This window comes from Trichomycterus rosablanca, chromosome 11, assembly GCF_030014385.1.
Source record: "Trichomycterus rosablanca isolate fTriRos1 chromosome 11, fTriRos1.hap1, whole genome shotgun sequence".
Lineage (NCBI taxonomy): Eukaryota > Metazoa > Chordata > Actinopteri > Siluriformes > Trichomycteridae > Trichomycterus > Trichomycterus rosablanca.
Window position 1 is genome coordinate 26074625 of NC_085998.1, and position 18376 is coordinate 26093000.

The following is an 18376-nucleotide window of genomic DNA, read 5'->3' on the forward strand; positions in this document are numbered from 1 at the left end:
TGCGACGCGAGCCGTTGAAGAAGAGGAATCGTTCGTTCGTGTGAGGTAAATAAACATTTAATCTTAACAACTTTTTACTTAGTAAAATGTAAGCAGAAAGTATATTAATGAGTTTTGGATTAAGATAGAGAACAATTTGGAAATGAAAACTGTTTATGGTAATGTTATCTAGTGAGTTTCAGGTTAACTGGTAGTCTGAACTGAAACACTTCAGGTAACGTTAGCTAAAAGGCTAACAGTTTCTAGCATTAGACAACAGCTGCTAAATAATTAAAGTTCATTGAATACTGTGGATAACGTAAACTTAAAAGCTACAATAAGCAACAAGAACAACAACAACAATAATAGTAATACAATAATAAGCAACAGACGACCTACCATCTCTGACTACATCCACAAGGTGGACCAACAAAGCAGGTGTGTATAATTTAAGAGTGGACAGTGAGTGGACACGGTATTTGAAAACACCAGCAGCGATGCTGTGTCTGATCCAGTCATATAAGCACAACACACAGTAACACACCACCAACCACGTCAGTGTCACTGCAGTGCTGAGAATGATCCACCACCTAAATAATACCTGCTCTGAGGTGGTCATGTGGAGGTCCTGACTATTGAAGAATAAGGTCAAAAGGGGCTAACAAAGTATGCTGAGTAACTGATGGACGACAGTGGAACTGTAGAGCTACAAAGTGCACCTATAGATAGATAACTTTATTAATCCCATAGGGAAAATCAGTAAATGGTTAGTAAACTATATGGTTAGTGGAGCTGATAGAAAAAGAGTATACATACAAAGAGGTGGTTTTAATGTTATGGCTGATCGTATATAATTTTATAACCCAAAGATTGTCCCTTGTATTTTTTGTAGATATTCAAGTGTCCACTACCATCACTGAGCCACATTTGCTTATTCACCTCTCATACATGAGTAAAAACTATGAAAACTACTCTGCAGCATCTAACAGCCGGTGTAGATCATCAGCCAAGGTCACAAGATCCAGCAAGAAGGTTCTGGGTTCGATCCCCAGGTGGGGCGGTCTGGGTCATTTCTGTGTTGTTTGCATGTTCTCCCCATGTCCGCATAGGTTTCATCCGGGTGCTCCGGTTTCCTCCCACAGTCCAAAGACATGCAAGTGAGGTGAATTGGAGACACTAAATTGTTCATGACTGTGTTTGATATAACCTTGAGAACTGATGAATCTACCGTTCCTGTCATGAATGTAACCAAAGTGTAAAACATGAGGTTAAAATCCTAATAAACAAACAAACAGTACTTCTTTATATTGTGTATATACAGTATATATATATATATATATATATATATATATATATGTATATATATATAGTTTACTTTTATAATTATTATTCTTATATGCAATTATATGTTATTTTCTATGTATAGTATTCATATAGCTGTCATTTTGGTTCACTTTTGTAATTGGTCTTATTTATAATATTCTGATTATTATTATACTACTTGCTGCAATTATCTTAATAAAATACTTTCTACTGCACAATCTGTAGTTAATCTGTAGCATCTGTAGTTAATCTGTAGCATAAATCCACTATTTTTTCTATGAGGATGTGAAAGGAGAAGAAAACGGTAAATAAATGGTATCGTAGTGTTTCGGGGGCTATTCCGGCCCAGTTATGGGAGAGTCGGTGGAGATCTGGCATCCGGATTTGGGCCAGTGTATTTGGCCCGATTCTGGGCAGTCATTCAAAAAGAGTCAGAGCCGACACGGGCTGCCGGTGTTACCGGAGTGTTATTGCAAGGTTGTCTAAAGTTTTCAATAATTTAAAGGTTAGTACAAGGTTCCCTTAAGGTTTCAATAATTTTATTACAACTATAATGCACACAACTATAATGCACAACTATAATCCCACAACTATAATGCACAACCAAACGGGAACGTTCTATTTCCATAAAGAAAAATTTCCTGGGGAACCAAAGGGCAACCAAAACGATCCGTTCCCAGAACGTTCTGGGAACCAAAAACTAACGTTCCCGGAACGTTCTGGGAACCAAAAATTGTTAGCTGGGACTATACAAATGACACTTGGATATAACTTAGAGTAGTCAGTTTACAGCTTGTATAACAGTATAGATTTACTGTCTTCTGAAAATAACTCAACACACAGCCATTAATGTCTAAATAGCTAGCAACATAAGTGAGTATATAAATGTGTCGTTGTCCCTCCCTGGTGTCATGTGTCAAGGTCCCAGGTGTAAATGGGGAGCAGGGCTGTTAAATTTGGTGTTTTGGGTACAATTCTCTCATACTGGCCACTGGATATTCAACATGGCACCTCATGGCAAAGAACTCTCTGAGGATGTGAGAAATAGAATTGTTGCTCTCCACAAAGATGGCCTGGGCTATAAGAAGATTGCTAACACCCTGAAACTGAGCTACAGCACGGTGGCCAGGGTCATACAGCGGTTTTCCAGGACAGGTTCCACTCGGAACAGACTTCGCCAGGGTCGACCAAAGAAGTTGAGTCCACGTGTTCAGCGTCATATCCAGAGGTTGGCTTTAAAAAATAGACACATGAGTGCTGCCAGCATTGCTGCAGAGGTAAAAGAAGTGGGAGGTCAGCCTGTCAGTGCTCAGACCATATGCCGCACACTGCATCAACTCGGTCTGCATGGTCGTCATCCCAGAAAGAAGCCTCTTCTGAAGCAGACCCACAAGAAAGCCAGCAAACAGTTTGCTGAAGACAAGCAGTTCAGGAACATGGATTACTGGAGTGCCCTGTGGTCTGACGAGACCAAGATAAACTTGTTTGGCTCAGATGGTGTCCAGAATGTGTGGCAGCGCCCTGATGAGTAGTGCCAAGACAACTGTCTCTTGCCTACATTCAAGCATGGTGGTGGTAGCATCATGGTCTTGGGCTGCATGAGTGCTGCCGGCACTAGGGAGCTGTGGTTCATTGAGGGAAGCATGAATTCATGAATGTACTGTGACATTCTGAAGCAGAGCATGATCCCCTCCCTTCGAAAACTGGGCCGCATGGCAGTTTTCCAACACGTTTAACGACCACAAACACACCTCCAAGATGACAACTGCCTTGCTGAGGAAGCTGAAGGTAAAGGTGATGGACTAAACCCAATTGAGCACCTGTGGCGCATCCTCAAGTGGAAGGTGGAGGAGTTCAAGGTGTCTAACATCCACCAGCTCCGTGATGTCATCATGGAGGAATGGAAGAGGATTCCAGTAGCAACCTGTGCAGCTCTGGTGAATTCCATGCCCAAGAGGGTTAAGGCCGTGCTAGATAATAATGGTGGTCACACAAAATATTGACACTTTGGGCAAGGTTTGGACATGTTCACTGTGGGATGTACTCACTTATGTTGCCAGCCATTTAGACATTAATGGCTGTGTGTTGAGTTATTTTCAGAAGACAGTAAATCTACACTGCTATACAAGCTGTACACTGACTACTCTAAGTTATATCCAAGTTTCATGTCTATAGTGTTGTCCCATGAAAAGATATATATATTAAATATGAATAGATAAAAATTAAGAATTTAAAGACCATAAAGCACTTACTGTATCCAAAGGACAGTCGGTAGAGCTCAGATTCAGATGGGACACAACATTTGGGGCTGACAGGAAACTGAAGAGGCTCTACAAAAGAAAAGGACTAGCTTCTTAGTATGCCATTTCATCAACTTGTATGATTACCCAGCTAAGTAAACAGTTAGTTCTTATCAACTATTTTCACCTTCAAATAATGTTTGTTTAAAACAGGAGTCATTTGTTTTGAACCTTTTGAAACTATGTTAAAGGATCTCCTCTAAATATGACCTCAATAAAGCTTAATTGTACTTTTACATAATTAAACCTATTGTAGCCACAATAATATAATAAAAAGTTTTTTAGTTAGATATATGTCATGGGGGAAAAAAAACTATTTGTATGGAGCTCCATAAATAGCAAGAACAAATGTAAAGGTAATGTATCATTTCAATAAGACAGATGTCATGGGAAGTAAACAATTTGTATGGAGCTCCAAAAACAGCAGGAACAAATGTATAGGTAATGTATCATGCCATCAACTTTCCTTGTACCCCTTGTACCCCCCTTTTTTCCTTCCTTTTTTCCTCACTCACCATGGCATCCTCTGTAGCCAGACATCCAGCATTGCCACTTAGGTCCAGGTGGGTTAGTGATCGAGAGAAAAATTTGTTCTGGTGCAGGACTTGGGCAAGACAGCCTAGTCCTGTCGATACACAGAGGGTAAGAGAGATTAGTAAAAAATAAAAAAATAAAAAAAATAAAACAAAGGACAAAATAAAGGTTAATTACAGAAACATTTGTTTGTATGTTGTATTTAGGTAAAACAAGCCAATGATTAAACCATCACTCAACTTTTTGCACACTTTATTATGATGTACATATGTAACATTTTAACAATCACTCATAATGACAAAATAAATTATATTTAATAATAACGAATATGGAAAATTAAGTCAATTTAAACCACCAAGCTACGACTGATAAAAGTCTCGTTTTGTCTCTGCCTCTTCCCTCTGAGTCATGTGATAATCACCCCCATCTGTTCCTCATGTCTCCATGATTACTCTGTGTATATACTACCCTTTGTATTTATTCTTGTCTGGTTAGTCATTGTGTCTGTATATTGTGAGGTTTATTGCTTGTCTGCTCCTGTCCTGACTCTTGTCCTGACAATTCTCATGACAAGTAGACTGTGATTATAGAGACCATAAAAGCATGCTCACCAAATGATATACATCATGCACACTTTTAAAAATGTACTTAATAACTTCTAACACTTTAGGAGTCCTATGTGTCAGCAGGAAGAATGATTTACAATTTCTTCAACCTAATTTCTAAATTTGCTAATGAAAATGACTGGCCTAAAAAATTATTTTTATGTAGTGTACTGCTTCAGCTTATAACTTCAGTTATCTATTTGTATCATGCCCTCAAACAAACACACTTATATGGAGCCTTAATGTATAGCTTCTACACTTCACATGCAAAATTTGATTGATATGGTGGGCAGAGCCGTTGGAACTCAGACTGTGAATATAAATCGCAATATGGATTCCATCTTGGAGAAACTAACGGCTTTGCGAAATGAGATGAACCAGAGACGCATTCATTCTGAGAGTTTGTGTTAAATTTTTATTAGTGCTCAGACAAAACAACAAGTCATTTCTGCTCTTGGCTCCCCTGTTATCAGCAACGGCCTCGCTGATAAGTAAATTCCTCCAGAGGATCTGCTGCGACGTACCTACCCCCCCTTCACTGACTGTTTTTCATTCTGGGCAGTAAGAGCTGTAAACAGCCATGTTATCACGAACTTTTGTACAGACTTTTTCTTGCTGCAGGAATGGAGGACTGACAGAACTTTCCTAACCCCAACCAACGTCTCCACTCTCAGCTTCATTCCACCACTATGGTAGGACGGGTCCATAGCGCGCGCTGGTATGGCTGCGAATCGCCGGATGGCTGCCTCCCGTAGTGGTTACTTTTTCACATCCCCACATCCCTAACCCATGGCTGGTTGTGTGATTATGTTATGTTATGTTTATATGTGCTTGTGTGCTGTAAGGGTTTTTTTTTTTCCGTGTTACCATAGTGTGCTCCTTAAGGGAACACAATCTGGTTGCTGGGTTTTTTTATCTCCTACTTTCCCTATGTGTTCATTATTTCTTGTTTTCTTATCCTGTCTTCCTGTCCTGTCTCTCCCTTGTCATTGAATGTTCTGGACAGGTTGATGGTTAATTTCGCTGTAATTGTACATGCTGCAATTTATAGTGACAATAAAGTTCTACTACTACTACTAAAATGGCCAATGTGCCAACTGAGAGTCCTCAAATTAAGTCCTAAAATCCAGAGGTGGAAAGAGTACTAAAATATTGTACTCAAGTAAAAGTACTATTACTTTAATGAATTTTTACTTAAGTACGAGTAAAACTACTAGTCTAAAAATCTACTCAAGTAAAAAGTAAAAAAATTTACTCAGAGTAAACGTTACTTAGTTACTTTTTAACAGGAGAGGGTGTCTATTCTGTGCAATGCAAACAGGACCAGTGGATATATCTCACAATAGTTGTTTTAATTAAAATATAATAAAAAAAAAAACATGTTGATACAACATTTAAAACATTTAGGGATGTGTCATGTGTCATTTTAGTACAGACCATCCCATAAAACTTTTTCAAACTGTATAACCACTGAAGTTGGCATTAATTGTGGATTCTATAGACCAGCCTTCTTTTCATCACCAACAAATACCAAACAACAGTCATACTGCAAATCTCATAACTTAAAACAAGTCAAGGTTACAGGTGTTGTAACTTTCACTAAATGACCCAAAGAAAACCTTCAAGATGTAAGACAAAACTTTGCCATCCTTTGACATCAGACTATGTTGTCAAATAACAAAACAGCAAACTCTAAACATGTTAAACTTTTAAAAATCGCCCTTCCCTACTCTATACCTAGATTACAGCTCCTTTATTTTAGCACCAGTTTATTTTCCATCGCAGAATTCACTGCAGCAGTTTCCCAGACACCATCTTTTTAGCATTTTTTTACTCAGTAACGGATGTTATTTAAAATGCAGACATCCCAAGTCTCCCGGAAGTTCCAGGAGTCTCCCGCATATACATAGCGGCTCCCTGATGCCCGCAAGTCAGATAAAATCTCCCGGAATCTAGAACAAGCGGCCAAGAACGCACACACACGAGCACACAGGCGACACAGACTTTTTTTTCCTGAACGCGTATTAAATCCGTTATCTGATATACAATCTAGCTCACTGTGTAGGGAACATAAATCAATTGTCTAATATATTGTCTAGTGCACTATGTAGAAAACATAAATCCGTTATCTGATATACAATTTAGTGCACTATGTAGAGAACATAATTAATTATGTAATACACTATCTAGTGCACTATGTAAGGAACACAAAATCATCTAGTTATACTTTCTAGTGCACTATGTAGGGAACATAAATCCATGATCTGATATACAATCAAGTGCACTGCGTAGGGAACATAAACCAATTGTCTAATTCACTATCTAGTGCACTTCATAGGGAACATAAATTCATATCTAAAATACTATCTAGTGCACTATGTAGGGAACATAAATCCATTATCTGATATACAATTTAGTGCACTATGTAGGGAACCTAAATCCGTTAACTAATATGCTACCTAAAGCATTATGTAAGAAACATAAGTCTATTATCTAGTACACTATCTAGTACACTAAGTAAGGAACATAAATTATTTTCTAATATAAAATCTAGTGCACTATGTAGTACACATTAATGGGTTTGTGACACGAACAGTTAGCTTAGTAGCTCAGTTAGCAGCTCCTAAAAGTTCTGTTATCACCCATATCCTTTGGTGTGTGCGAGAGGTTTTTTAGCTTTTTTTTGGGGGGGGGCTTGGGGGGTCGGGTCGAGGTCCGGGGGTACCTCCCTGAAATGAGTTTTTGCAACTTGGGATGTCTGAAAATGTAGCGAATTACAATTCTTAATACAAAACATACTTAAGTAAAAGTAAAATTACTGGTTGTAAAATCTACCTACTGGTTGTAAGTCTAAAGTACAAGTACACAAAAAAACTACTCAATTACAGTAACGTGAGTAAATGTAATTCTTTACTTTCCACCTCTGCTAAAATCCCAGTGGTGAATGTTTACGAAAAAGTATTTAATATGTCTATAAAACTTTAAACAGTCAACATGAAAGAAGGGTTTACCATCCTGTTAGGGGTCACCACAGCAGATAATTTGTGCGCATGTTTGATTTGGCTCTGTTTTTACGCTGGATGCCTTTTTCTGGCACAGGTCTCCTTTTTATCCAGGAGTGCACCGATAAGTGCCCCCAATGGCTAAATTTATGTAATGCCATGTGCTTTCTGTATTTGAGCTGAGCCGAGCCCAGCATTCAAACCCCTGGAACTCAGGCATGCCCCTATCATTACGCCACAACAGCTCAAATCTTAAAAAATAAAATAAATATTAAAAAAATAATAATAAAAAATAAAATTTTAATTGTCAACTTACAAGTTTTGATGTAAACCTGTCATAAATATTCCTTATGTGCTGCTAATGAATGTATTATGAAGGTCTAATGTAGGTCTCTTTTTAATTTAAGTGTTGTAATGTATAATTGTCAAGACTTAAGTGCTACATCACTGACTAAGCAAAATCAAAAGCAGTTTAGACCTGTGTGTGTTATAATATGTTCGATAAGAGGGTGTAAGTCGAAATTACCTTTAGGAGAAAGAGAAACCTTGGAGAGAAACAGCTGACTGAGACCACATGGTAGTTGGGACAAACTCTGACTCAGTGCCATTACACCTACAGTACAGATAAGAAAGATAAATACTAAGTAAATGATGATAGATTATTGTCATTAAAGATTATGATAGCTGAAAGACCCAGTATGATTGAATAAATTAGTAAATCAGACAGTACTCTATAATCATTCAATGAATCAAATGATCTTCTTTAGTTGGACAGTGGTGGAAATCTGACAGTAGCTTTCAAAAATGTACTTAAGCTCTTAATAAACATGCCAGACAATAAAACTAAAACTGAAAGTGTCTTGTTTTGTTCTATTCAGCACACAACATCAGTGCAGCCACAGACATGATACTGATCTTAGATAAACAGTAAAAATCTGAAGGGCACCTTTATCCTCAATAGGGTTAGCAGACAGGTTGATGATCTGAAGCGTAGAAGCTGGTTGGTTGTTAAGAGCACACGCCATCTTTACAGCAAAATCCCTAGGAAGAAAGATAGACCCACCCTAAATTAAAAAAGCTGATTCAGTTGGACAAACAAATTCAAATCATGGGGCAGAATAGACAAATCTTCGCCACCGGATTATTAATTAGGTTAGAGAATAACTTTAGTGGAACAATAACATAGTCCAATGAATAAGAGAAGGCAAAGGAATGTCTTTTGAAATCAACTGCATCATCACCAACAACTATCTTCATGCTAAGTAGGGGTGGTGTTTGGGGTTTACACTTACACTTTAAGACCACTAGCCTCCAGCCTGAGCTCCTGCAGAGAAGTGGACCTGTTAATAAGGTAGATTACTTGCTCCTGCACATCTGGTGTCTACAAAAACACACACATTTTATTTTATTAAATGCAGTTCATGCCCTTATCAGGTAAAAAGTTCTGCTAATGACCTTTAGATTCCTTAACGGTTTAGCTCAGTGGTTCATGTTTTTCCTGCATAGGCCCACACAGATTTACTTTATGAAAAAAAAAAGGCTATGGACAATTTTTACATGTGAAGTACTTCATAGATCTGGCTTGTAACCTACTCAGTCATGTTTCCATGTTAGCACTACTTCATTCATAACATTTTAAAATTTTAGGCAAATTAATGTTAGGCCCCTTCATTTACACTTACAACATTTAGCAGATACTTTCATCCAAAGCAACTGATGTGCCAATCATTATGACTGGATACAATTCAAGTGACTGAGGGTTAAGGGACTTCCAGGGGCCCAACAGTAGCAACTTGGCAGTGGTGGGGCTTGAACAGGCAACCTTTAGATTTTTAGTCCAGTATCTTAACCGCTGAGCTTCCACTGCTCACTTACAGTCTTTCAAAATCATGAGAACCAAAATGGTAACTAATTACTTTGTTAGCACAGTGGGCTACAATGTTTGGATATTAAAATAGTTCACCCATCTTAATGAAATAAACAAGTCTGTCTTTCAGTCCACAGTCCCCACACCCCACTATGGAGCAACTGATTTAGCTCTTACATATCTTACAAATCTTCTAAAAAAAATATAGCCTACTACATTATTATATCATATGTTCTCATGCCTCAGTCCAAGTAACAAGGGAACAATATAATTGATGAGAAGCACCACTATGAGTATACTATTTAGCAAAAGTTGTTGCCAGCTTGACTGTGTCGCTGTTCAAAAATGCCGCCTGTAAAGATCCATTTAACATGTTTAGTCTCCAGAAACTGTAGTGGCCTGCAAAGAAACATAGCCCAAACTCTACTGAACACCTCTCCACAAAGTTGAATCAGTTCATCTTGACACAAGTTTGTTGTAGAGATATGTTTCGTCACTCATCCAAGTGACTTCTTCAGTCTGAGCTGGTGGTGAATACCCCAATTTTGCAGATGATTTGCATAACGACCGATCACCGCCCATTGCATAACAATGCATTAATTACAATGGCCATGTGTGGCTCCTATTACGATGGTGAGAGATGTACTCTCAGGCCCCCTCCCTGGTTCAGGGATGGTTGTTCCCTCTTCACATAGATGGCCTCTTTGACTCCCCGTTCAAACCAGCGTTCCTCCTTGTCCAGGATCTGCACATTGTCATCATTAAATGAGTGGCCGCTGGCTTGCAGGTGAGTGTAAACCGCAGAGTCCTGGCCAGAAGAGGTCGATCTTCTATGTTGGGCCATCCGTTTCGCCAGTGGCTGTTTAGTTTCCCCGATGTACAGTTCCCGGCAATCCTCCCGGCACCTAACAGCATACACTACGTTACTCTGTTTGTGTCGAGGGACCCGTCCTTAGGGTGAACTAATTTCTGGTGTAGCATGTTTTGGGGTTTGAAAGCAACTGAAACACAGTGTTTGGAGAATATCTGTCTCAATTGTTCTGCTACTCCCGCCACATACCACATCACCACTGGTTTGCGCTTAGACCACGGTTGTCCTTCTCCTCCCTTCGATCCACTGGAGCCGTGTTTGGCCATTTTTTCCGCTTTTACGAATGCCCAGTTGGGATAACCACATTCACCCAGGGCCATCTTGACATGAGATTTCTCTCTATCCTTGGCCATAGTGTCTGTGGGGATGCTGTTCGCCCGGTGGTGCAGCGTCCTGATGACTCCTAGTTTGTGCTCCAATGGATGATGGGAGTCAAACCTTAAGTACTGGTTTGTGTGTGTTGGTTTGCGGTACACATTTACTTTCAAAAGTCCCCCATCTTGAATAGCAACTTCACAATCTAAGAAGGCTAAACTGTTGTTGTTTGCATCCTCCCTTGTGAACTTGATGTGTTTGTCCACCGAGTTGATGTGGTCCGTGAAATATGGTACTTCCTCGGATTTTATTTTAACCCAGGTGTCGTCCACATATCTGAACTAATGACTCGGTGGTGTCCGTGAGTAGGACCTTAGTGCCTTCTTTTCCACTTCCTCCATGTACAGGTTTGCAACAATAGGTGAGACTGGGGACCCCATAGCACACCTATGTTTCTGTTTGTAGAACTGTCCTCTGTACGAGAAGTAGGTGGACTGAAGACACAGTTCTAGGAGTGTGCACACCTGGTCTGTGGTAAGGGTGGTCCTCTTGCTCAGAGTGGGGTCGTCTTGTAGTTTCTTACGGACCACCTCCACTGCCTCAGCAACCGGAATGCACGTGAAGAGGGATGTAACATCATACGAGACCATTGTTTCTTCCATCTCCATGATGACGCCCTTCACCTTGTCCACAAAATCCATGGTCTTCTTAATGTGATGTTCCGTGCTACCTACCAATGGGTTAAGAATCGATGCTAGAAACTTAGAAATGTTATAAGTCACAGAGTTAATCATACAAATAATGGGTCGTAAAGGTACATCCTGTTTGTGTATCTTAGGTAACCCATACAGACTAGGTGTAGCCTCCCCCGGATATAATTTGTAGTACAAAGCCCTGTCTATAGCATTGTTCTGTTCTAAAACTTTCAGACAATCTATCACCTTTTTCTTGTAGCTACTACCTGGATCTCGTTTTAGCAGCTCATAAGTGTTAGTGTCACTAAGTAACAACATCACTTTCTCATGATAGTCTATCTGGTTTAACAGAACAGTACATCTACCCTCATCAGCAGAAAGTATGATGATGTTATTGTCCTTACTAAGTGTAGTGAGTGCATACCTCTCGTCTCTGCTGATGTTGGATGGCGGTGGCTTTGCATTACTAAGGCAAGCTGACACTTTCATCCGCAACTGTTCCGCTTCCAGATCGGGGATGTTGTTGTTGCGGATTGCTGATTATGTGGCTGTGATCAGTTCCACTAGTGGGACTTGCTTTGGTGTAACAGTGAAATTCAACACCTTAGCCAAGATGTCTTTCTCCGCCTTTGTGAGTTGTCTGTCCGACAAGTTCTTCACCCACTTGTCCACATCACCAGTGTGTGTTTGCCCTTTATTCCTCTTTCGGCCATCCATAGTCTGTTGGTGTTTCTGTGCTGCAGCAAGCAAGTCAAACTTTTTTCGCTGCCTGGTTTTAGACTTTTCATGTTGTCCTTGACGAGCCTTCTGAGTGAAGTTAATCACCTGTTGGAGAGTGGGCTCATCTAGACGTGATGTAAGTCTCTGTACAATCTGCTCCTCTCTCGTTTTCAAGACATCGATTGTGAAGTTAAGTTTGTCTCACCCGTTCATTCAGTAGCTGGTTCTGTGCCTTCTGAATGATCTTGCTAGGTGACCCTTGACAGAAGATCTGAGTTGCTGAGAGGCTCTTAGGTGTGATACCCGCTCTGTCTGCATCTGATGTTAAATCACCGGTGGTTTCTGTGCAATGGGAGGTGATCGGTCGTTATGCAAATCGTCTGCATATAAGGTTGGGGTATTCACCACCAGCTCAGACTGAAGAAGTCACTTGGATGAGTGACGAAACGTATCTCTACAACAAACTTGTGTCCAGATGAACTGATTCAACTTTGTGGATTTGTGTAGCTGGATTATTGAGCATGCATCAAGAGTCTGCTAAACACAAATACGGCCAGGCCATCTTGTCTAGAAAAACTACCTGACCTGACAAATGCTCTTTTGACTAAATGTAAATGTGCAGAAATTGCCACAGACAGATAGTCTGATGGGAGAGTATAGATAATGTTCTATTTTATCTAGAGAAATGTCTGTACAAGTTTTAGAAAACATTATCATTGTTAATTATATGGTCAGGAAGTTTTTACAGTTATCCCTTTTTATTCATGGATGAAGACACATTGTGCATAACAACAGAACAGCTATGGTTAGTAATGGTATACTTACAAAGTGAACCTACTAATTATGATGATGAAATGGCCATTGAATGAAGAGTAATAGGCTAAACAAAATTTCCAGAGAAATAAATCATATTTTAATATTCCTCTATCAGCTGTACAAGAAAATTGCTTCTAAAATTGTAGGAGAGATTGAATGTTTTAAATATGTATAGCCTAAAACATCCTGTTTTCTTGTATGTATACACATACATGAAATCCCAACTCTCATCTGTGATTGCTATCTCTCTTAACTACAAAGCAGCAAATAACAAAGCAGCTAAAATAAACAAATGCACCACGCAGTCAACATAACACTTAATGAAAGTCAAGTTAGTTGAGTGATTCAGAGCTGCCAATCTTGCTTTTAATATTTTAATACCTTTGTTTGCATTCCTAAATAAGTTACCATATCACATATTATAATAGTTTAGTCATGTGACAAAAGATAAAATGCTTACCAGTTTAAAATCTTTGCTGCAGGTCTTGGTGAACCACTGATTGAAGGACAGTGCACCTACAACCAACGCCAAATCTCTAATTAGGAAAAAGACAAAACCTGTAACACTTTACTGGACCCTCTATTATGACATCGAAATAAGTTTAAATAAACTTGTCTAGTCAGAATTGAATCATAACAGTTGATGTGAGGTATATGAGATCTAATATAATAAATACTAATTATGGTAACACTGTTATAATACCTGACATCAGCTGTTATGACTGCTCATGACTGTTCATGACTCATGACATGCTTGGACTTAACAGGCCCACATATTGTTGTAACTGAGCAAAAAAATCAGCTTTCTTATTAACAATTTTTTTTCACAAACAGCCTGACCAAGCAGGGTTTGGGGTTCTTGCAGACAGAAATGGGATAATAAAAAAATAGAAGCAATTTTGAAATATTCACTTACTAAAAATATATTGTTCAATTTAGGTAAATGACAGGTGACCTGCTTAAAATTTACAATGCTAAAAACTGGATTATAGATAATTATGAATACAAAAACAGAACATTTAAAAATGGTTCATTTATAGAAATGTATCAATAGCAAGGCAAAGAAGGCCACTTACCGGCTTACTAAATGACTGAAGTCCAGAAGGTTGAAATCCTTACAGTTCTGAACATGATAAATATTGTCTACATCCTACACAACAACACCAAAACATGCTCAAAGACAGCAGAAGCAAAATTGGGCATGATTATTCTATATGAAATATTAGTTCAATAAAAAAGCAATAGTTAGAGCTCTGACCCACTGGACTTCCTCACGACATGGGAACTCGTTGAAGTCACACAGTGCAGCATATGTGTCTGAGAAACCCCCTACATTAACCACAGAGGAACAACATAGACATATAGAGGAACGAAAACATTACAGCAGATTAGTGAGTTGGTGTTAAATATCTAAAAACAATGTTTATGCATAAGAAGACGATAAAACATGTTTTGGAACAATCATACATGTTTAAGAAAAATACCAGGATCAGTAAATATTTATGAATACTGAAACAGTAAATAACCCTAAATTGTAGTCAAAGGTATGTAGACATCACTTCTCATTACTTAGTTCAGGTGTTTTAGCCACACCTATTTCTTACAAGTATATAAAATCACTTATATACCTAAAACTTTGAGGCAACATTTTTTTCCTGTTTTAGCAAGACTGCACCCCTATGTAAAAAGTCTGGTGTAAAGGAACTCCAGTGACCTGCACAGCACATCAATTTGGGATTCAATTTTTTTCTTGTGGTAATTATGGCCCAATAGGTAATTATGGCCCAATTCTCTAACAGTTCTTTAAAACCAGCCAGTAATGCCTAAAATCTATTTCACATTGCTTTTTAAATAAAAAATGTTTTGGCTACAGGAATTGTACCACATTTTTTATGGATGTGAACATAAACTTTTAATTATTTGATGTAATTTATAATTTATGAATAGAAATTGTGAACTTTGTACACATGTACAGGTTTTAGACTAATCATTTGAGAGACTGTTACTCTATTCATTCCTACTAAATTTTAAATAAAACCTTTATGTGACTTTTTGATTTTTGATACTTCTACTTCTTAAGAAAATTACACATTAGTATTTTACCCTGACTCATTTATTTGAAAGTTATCTACTGAGGTCCGAGTATTGCATAGTTCATGCAACACAGATTAAAAACAGACTAAACCCCAATTTCAAAAACATTGGATAGTAAATTTAACACAAATAAAACAGCAAGCAGTGAGCACTGCTGTGTGTTTCTATGTACATTTTTCCTACTGTTCCAAATTCTTTAAAATTTTAGTTTATACATTTTTACTGTACACATTCTGTGGTGCTACTAACCACATGGCCTTTGAGCACCATTTAGCTGTTCTTCAATTCTAGAGGTCAGACCCCATAACCTGTCCTGAAGATCAGGAGGAACCTTTTTCAAAAGTTTTCTAAAAAACAAACAAACGAAAAGAAAAAATGTGAAAGTGTGTATTTTTGTGAGTGTGAAAACCTCAAAACACAGTCGTTAATTCCTCTTTATTAATATGCATATAGTGGTGTTTTTATGTAAGCTATACAAGCCACATTTCAAGCCACAGTCAATTGAAAAAAAGAAACAAACGCCACTGACATTCTGATGTTCAACGTACAGGCACTCTCTGACCTAAATGCCTATTTAAACTTAATTAAATACTGAAAAAAGTTCAGTAAGTTAAATTTGTCAAACAGTGCAAAAACTAAAAACTTAAGCTTAACATGAAACATCTCTTTATTACCTATCTTGCCTTTGATAGGCTACTCACTTACCCAGGGGATGAATCAGGAAATATCTTTTTCAGTGAGGCAGCCACGTGACCGACCACAGCCTCCAGGTCTTCTACTGACATCAGGCTGAGAGAGTAAATCTGTCTGTCTGTTTCAATAATCACCTGGTGTGCACATATACAAAATAAAAAACAAAGTACTTGGTTGTGTATATTTTGATCCCCAGTAACAGCAGAAAATAAACAAACAACAAAGCAGATTATTGAGTTCATTTCTTTTTGCAGTCAGACAATGGACAGTTTGGCAGAAAGGCCAAACCCAACTGACCACAAACCATCATACACATGGTTCCTCTGTAAAACATCCACTTTGAATGAAGGTGAGTAGGAAAAGTACTCTGGTTTTATATAAAATGTTTCCCCCTTTCTCACAAATTTCAAGCAGACCTAAATTACCTTTTGTATTTTTGTTCAGCACAAAAATATGACACAATTCTAAAAGGTACACACGTTTGTCTGCATAATTACTCAGACAATAAATCAGCCAAATGTAAAATGTTCAAAGCTGTTCATTAAGTTTAAGCATTTTCATTTATTTTAATCCAAGGTGTAGTTGCATTTATTGCTGTTACAGGTGGTGTAACCAGATAATGGGTTAAGGGGGGGATTACTTTTGCACAAGGGTAATATGGGTGTCGAATAACTTTGGAACATAAGTAAATTAAAAAAAAACCAGGCACCCACCGTGGTAAATATTAACATATTTGGCTACTTTTAAATTAAATGTTTTATTTAAGGAAATTAAAGATTAAGATTACATTATATAATGAGATAACTGTTGTGTGTGTCTTTTATAAATCTAAATCAGATTAATTCATCAGACTGGTGTGGTGTGATTTATCAACTATCAGTATATCATTAAGATAAAACTGTCTGTGGAGCCAGCAAAAAATATTTCTTTTACTAATACTGCTTTAAACGGCAATTTGAACCTGGCAGCTGAGAACAGCAATCCCATGGGACAAAATGACTTAACTGGCGACCAGGTAGCGCAGCAGAATATTATGCAAACACACCAGCGCTGGGATTCTAAACTTTCCCAGTTCAAATCTCAGCACTGCTACCGATCGGCTGGGTGCCCCCTAGCAGGCACAACTGGCAGTGCCTGCAGTAGACAAAATTGGCCACTATGGGTGGAAAACAACTGAACTAAAAAAGGAGTAGGGTCTTCGACGCTGTGTAAGGACCCTGGTCAGTAGCCCAAGGCGCCTGTACAGAAATAGAGGAACACAGAGATTCCCACCAAAGTATGGGTGAATAAGAAAAGGCTGTTTGACTGCACACACATCAGAGGGAGGACGTGTCAGGCAAATATACGGGAGACTAATTGGCTATGCTACATTGGGAGAAAAAGGGAGAAAATGCATAAATAAAAATGTAAAAGATGACTTAACTGGTGTCATCCTATCCGTGGAAAAGATCAACATAATGGGAAATCAGACATTTCTACATTGGGAGAAAATGGGAGGAAAAAACTTAAAATGATGCATTTTGGAATTAAAATGAACAGTGTTTTTAATACTGCCCGAAACGTTATTTTAGAACTTTGGAAGTATAAAATATAAAATATTAGTAGGTTTATTAGTGTGGCTGCAATCATCAACAATAATTTTGGACAACAAAAACAAAAAATATCTGTATGCTCTGGCATTAATATTTTTTTGGCAGATCACATATTTAAGATTAACCTTTATGATTGATAAAACATTATTATGAACTTACTAGTATTTACCAGTATTAGTTGCAGTATGAACTGCAACTAGATATAGAAGAAGAAGATATACTTTATTTGTCATATATACATATACAGTGGTACAGTACAATGAAATTCTTTTCTTCGCATATCCCTAACTTGAGTATGAACCATATGATCCCTTTAACTCTCCAAAGCAGTGCGGCATAATATCACAAGCATATAATAGATAACAAGGATGAGTAATTTCTCCCTAACAGCTTTAGATGGAAACAGGATGTATAAAAATACACCACACCAAAACAAAAAAACATTTAAACCTTCAAAATCATAGTTAGTTAGGGCTAAATAAAAATAAGAAATGGAGGACAAGAAAGACAGGGAAACAGAGAAAGAGAAATTAAAAATGTTTACCTGATTGAGACTCTCTACACTGATGGCATAGATCTCTAAAAAGCTGAAAGAGCTCTCCACCTGTGGTGAGACATTTTACAGTCAGCACAGCGGCATATACACATCAACACTAAGAAAAACCAGTGACTCATAAGTTAATAAATGACTGGTTGGGAAGAGGAGGGGATTAGGGAAAGCACCAGTTCCTGAAACTCAAACACAGAAGCTGAATTTAGAGGTCACTTAATTATACTTTTGCTTTGTTGTAATATTTCTGATGTATTTCACCCGTAATTCGTTTTATTTTTTTAATTATTCTAGTTCCTTCAACTGTTAATCCTATAACCATGTCATTGTTCATTGTGTTTATCAGAATAATCAGAAGACCAGCACAAAGTGTCATTTTTACCCTGTACTTTTTTAGTTATTGCTAAAGATAGCCCTATT

General features: G+C 38.0%; 1 protein-coding gene and 1 pseudogene across 1 annotated transcript in view; both read right to left on the reverse strand.

The window, feature by feature from the left end:
- Nucleotides 1–14169, reverse strand: part of carmil2 (capping protein regulator and myosin 1 linker 2) — a 100046-nt gene extending 85877 nt beyond the window's left edge. Inside the window, exons 1-7 of the mRNA XM_063004099.1 lie at nucleotides 14104–14169; nucleotides 13488–13563; nucleotides 9036–9124; nucleotides 8690–8784; nucleotides 8270–8356; nucleotides 4118–4227; nucleotides 3555–3632 (exon numbers count right to left, since the gene is read on the reverse strand). Coding sequence (XP_062860169.1) covers nucleotides 3555–3632; nucleotides 4118–4227; nucleotides 8270–8356; nucleotides 8690–8768 — 354 coding nt within the window. The 5' untranslated portion in view covers nucleotides 8769–8784; nucleotides 9036–9124; nucleotides 13488–13563; nucleotides 14104–14169. The remainder of the gene's footprint in view (nucleotides 1–3554; nucleotides 3633–4117; nucleotides 4228–8269; nucleotides 8357–8689; nucleotides 8785–9035; nucleotides 9125–13487; nucleotides 13564–14103) is intronic.
- On the reverse strand, nucleotides 10236–12208 carry LOC134323451 (uncharacterized; annotated as a pseudogene).
- Nucleotides 14170–18376: the final 4207 nt, after the last annotated feature.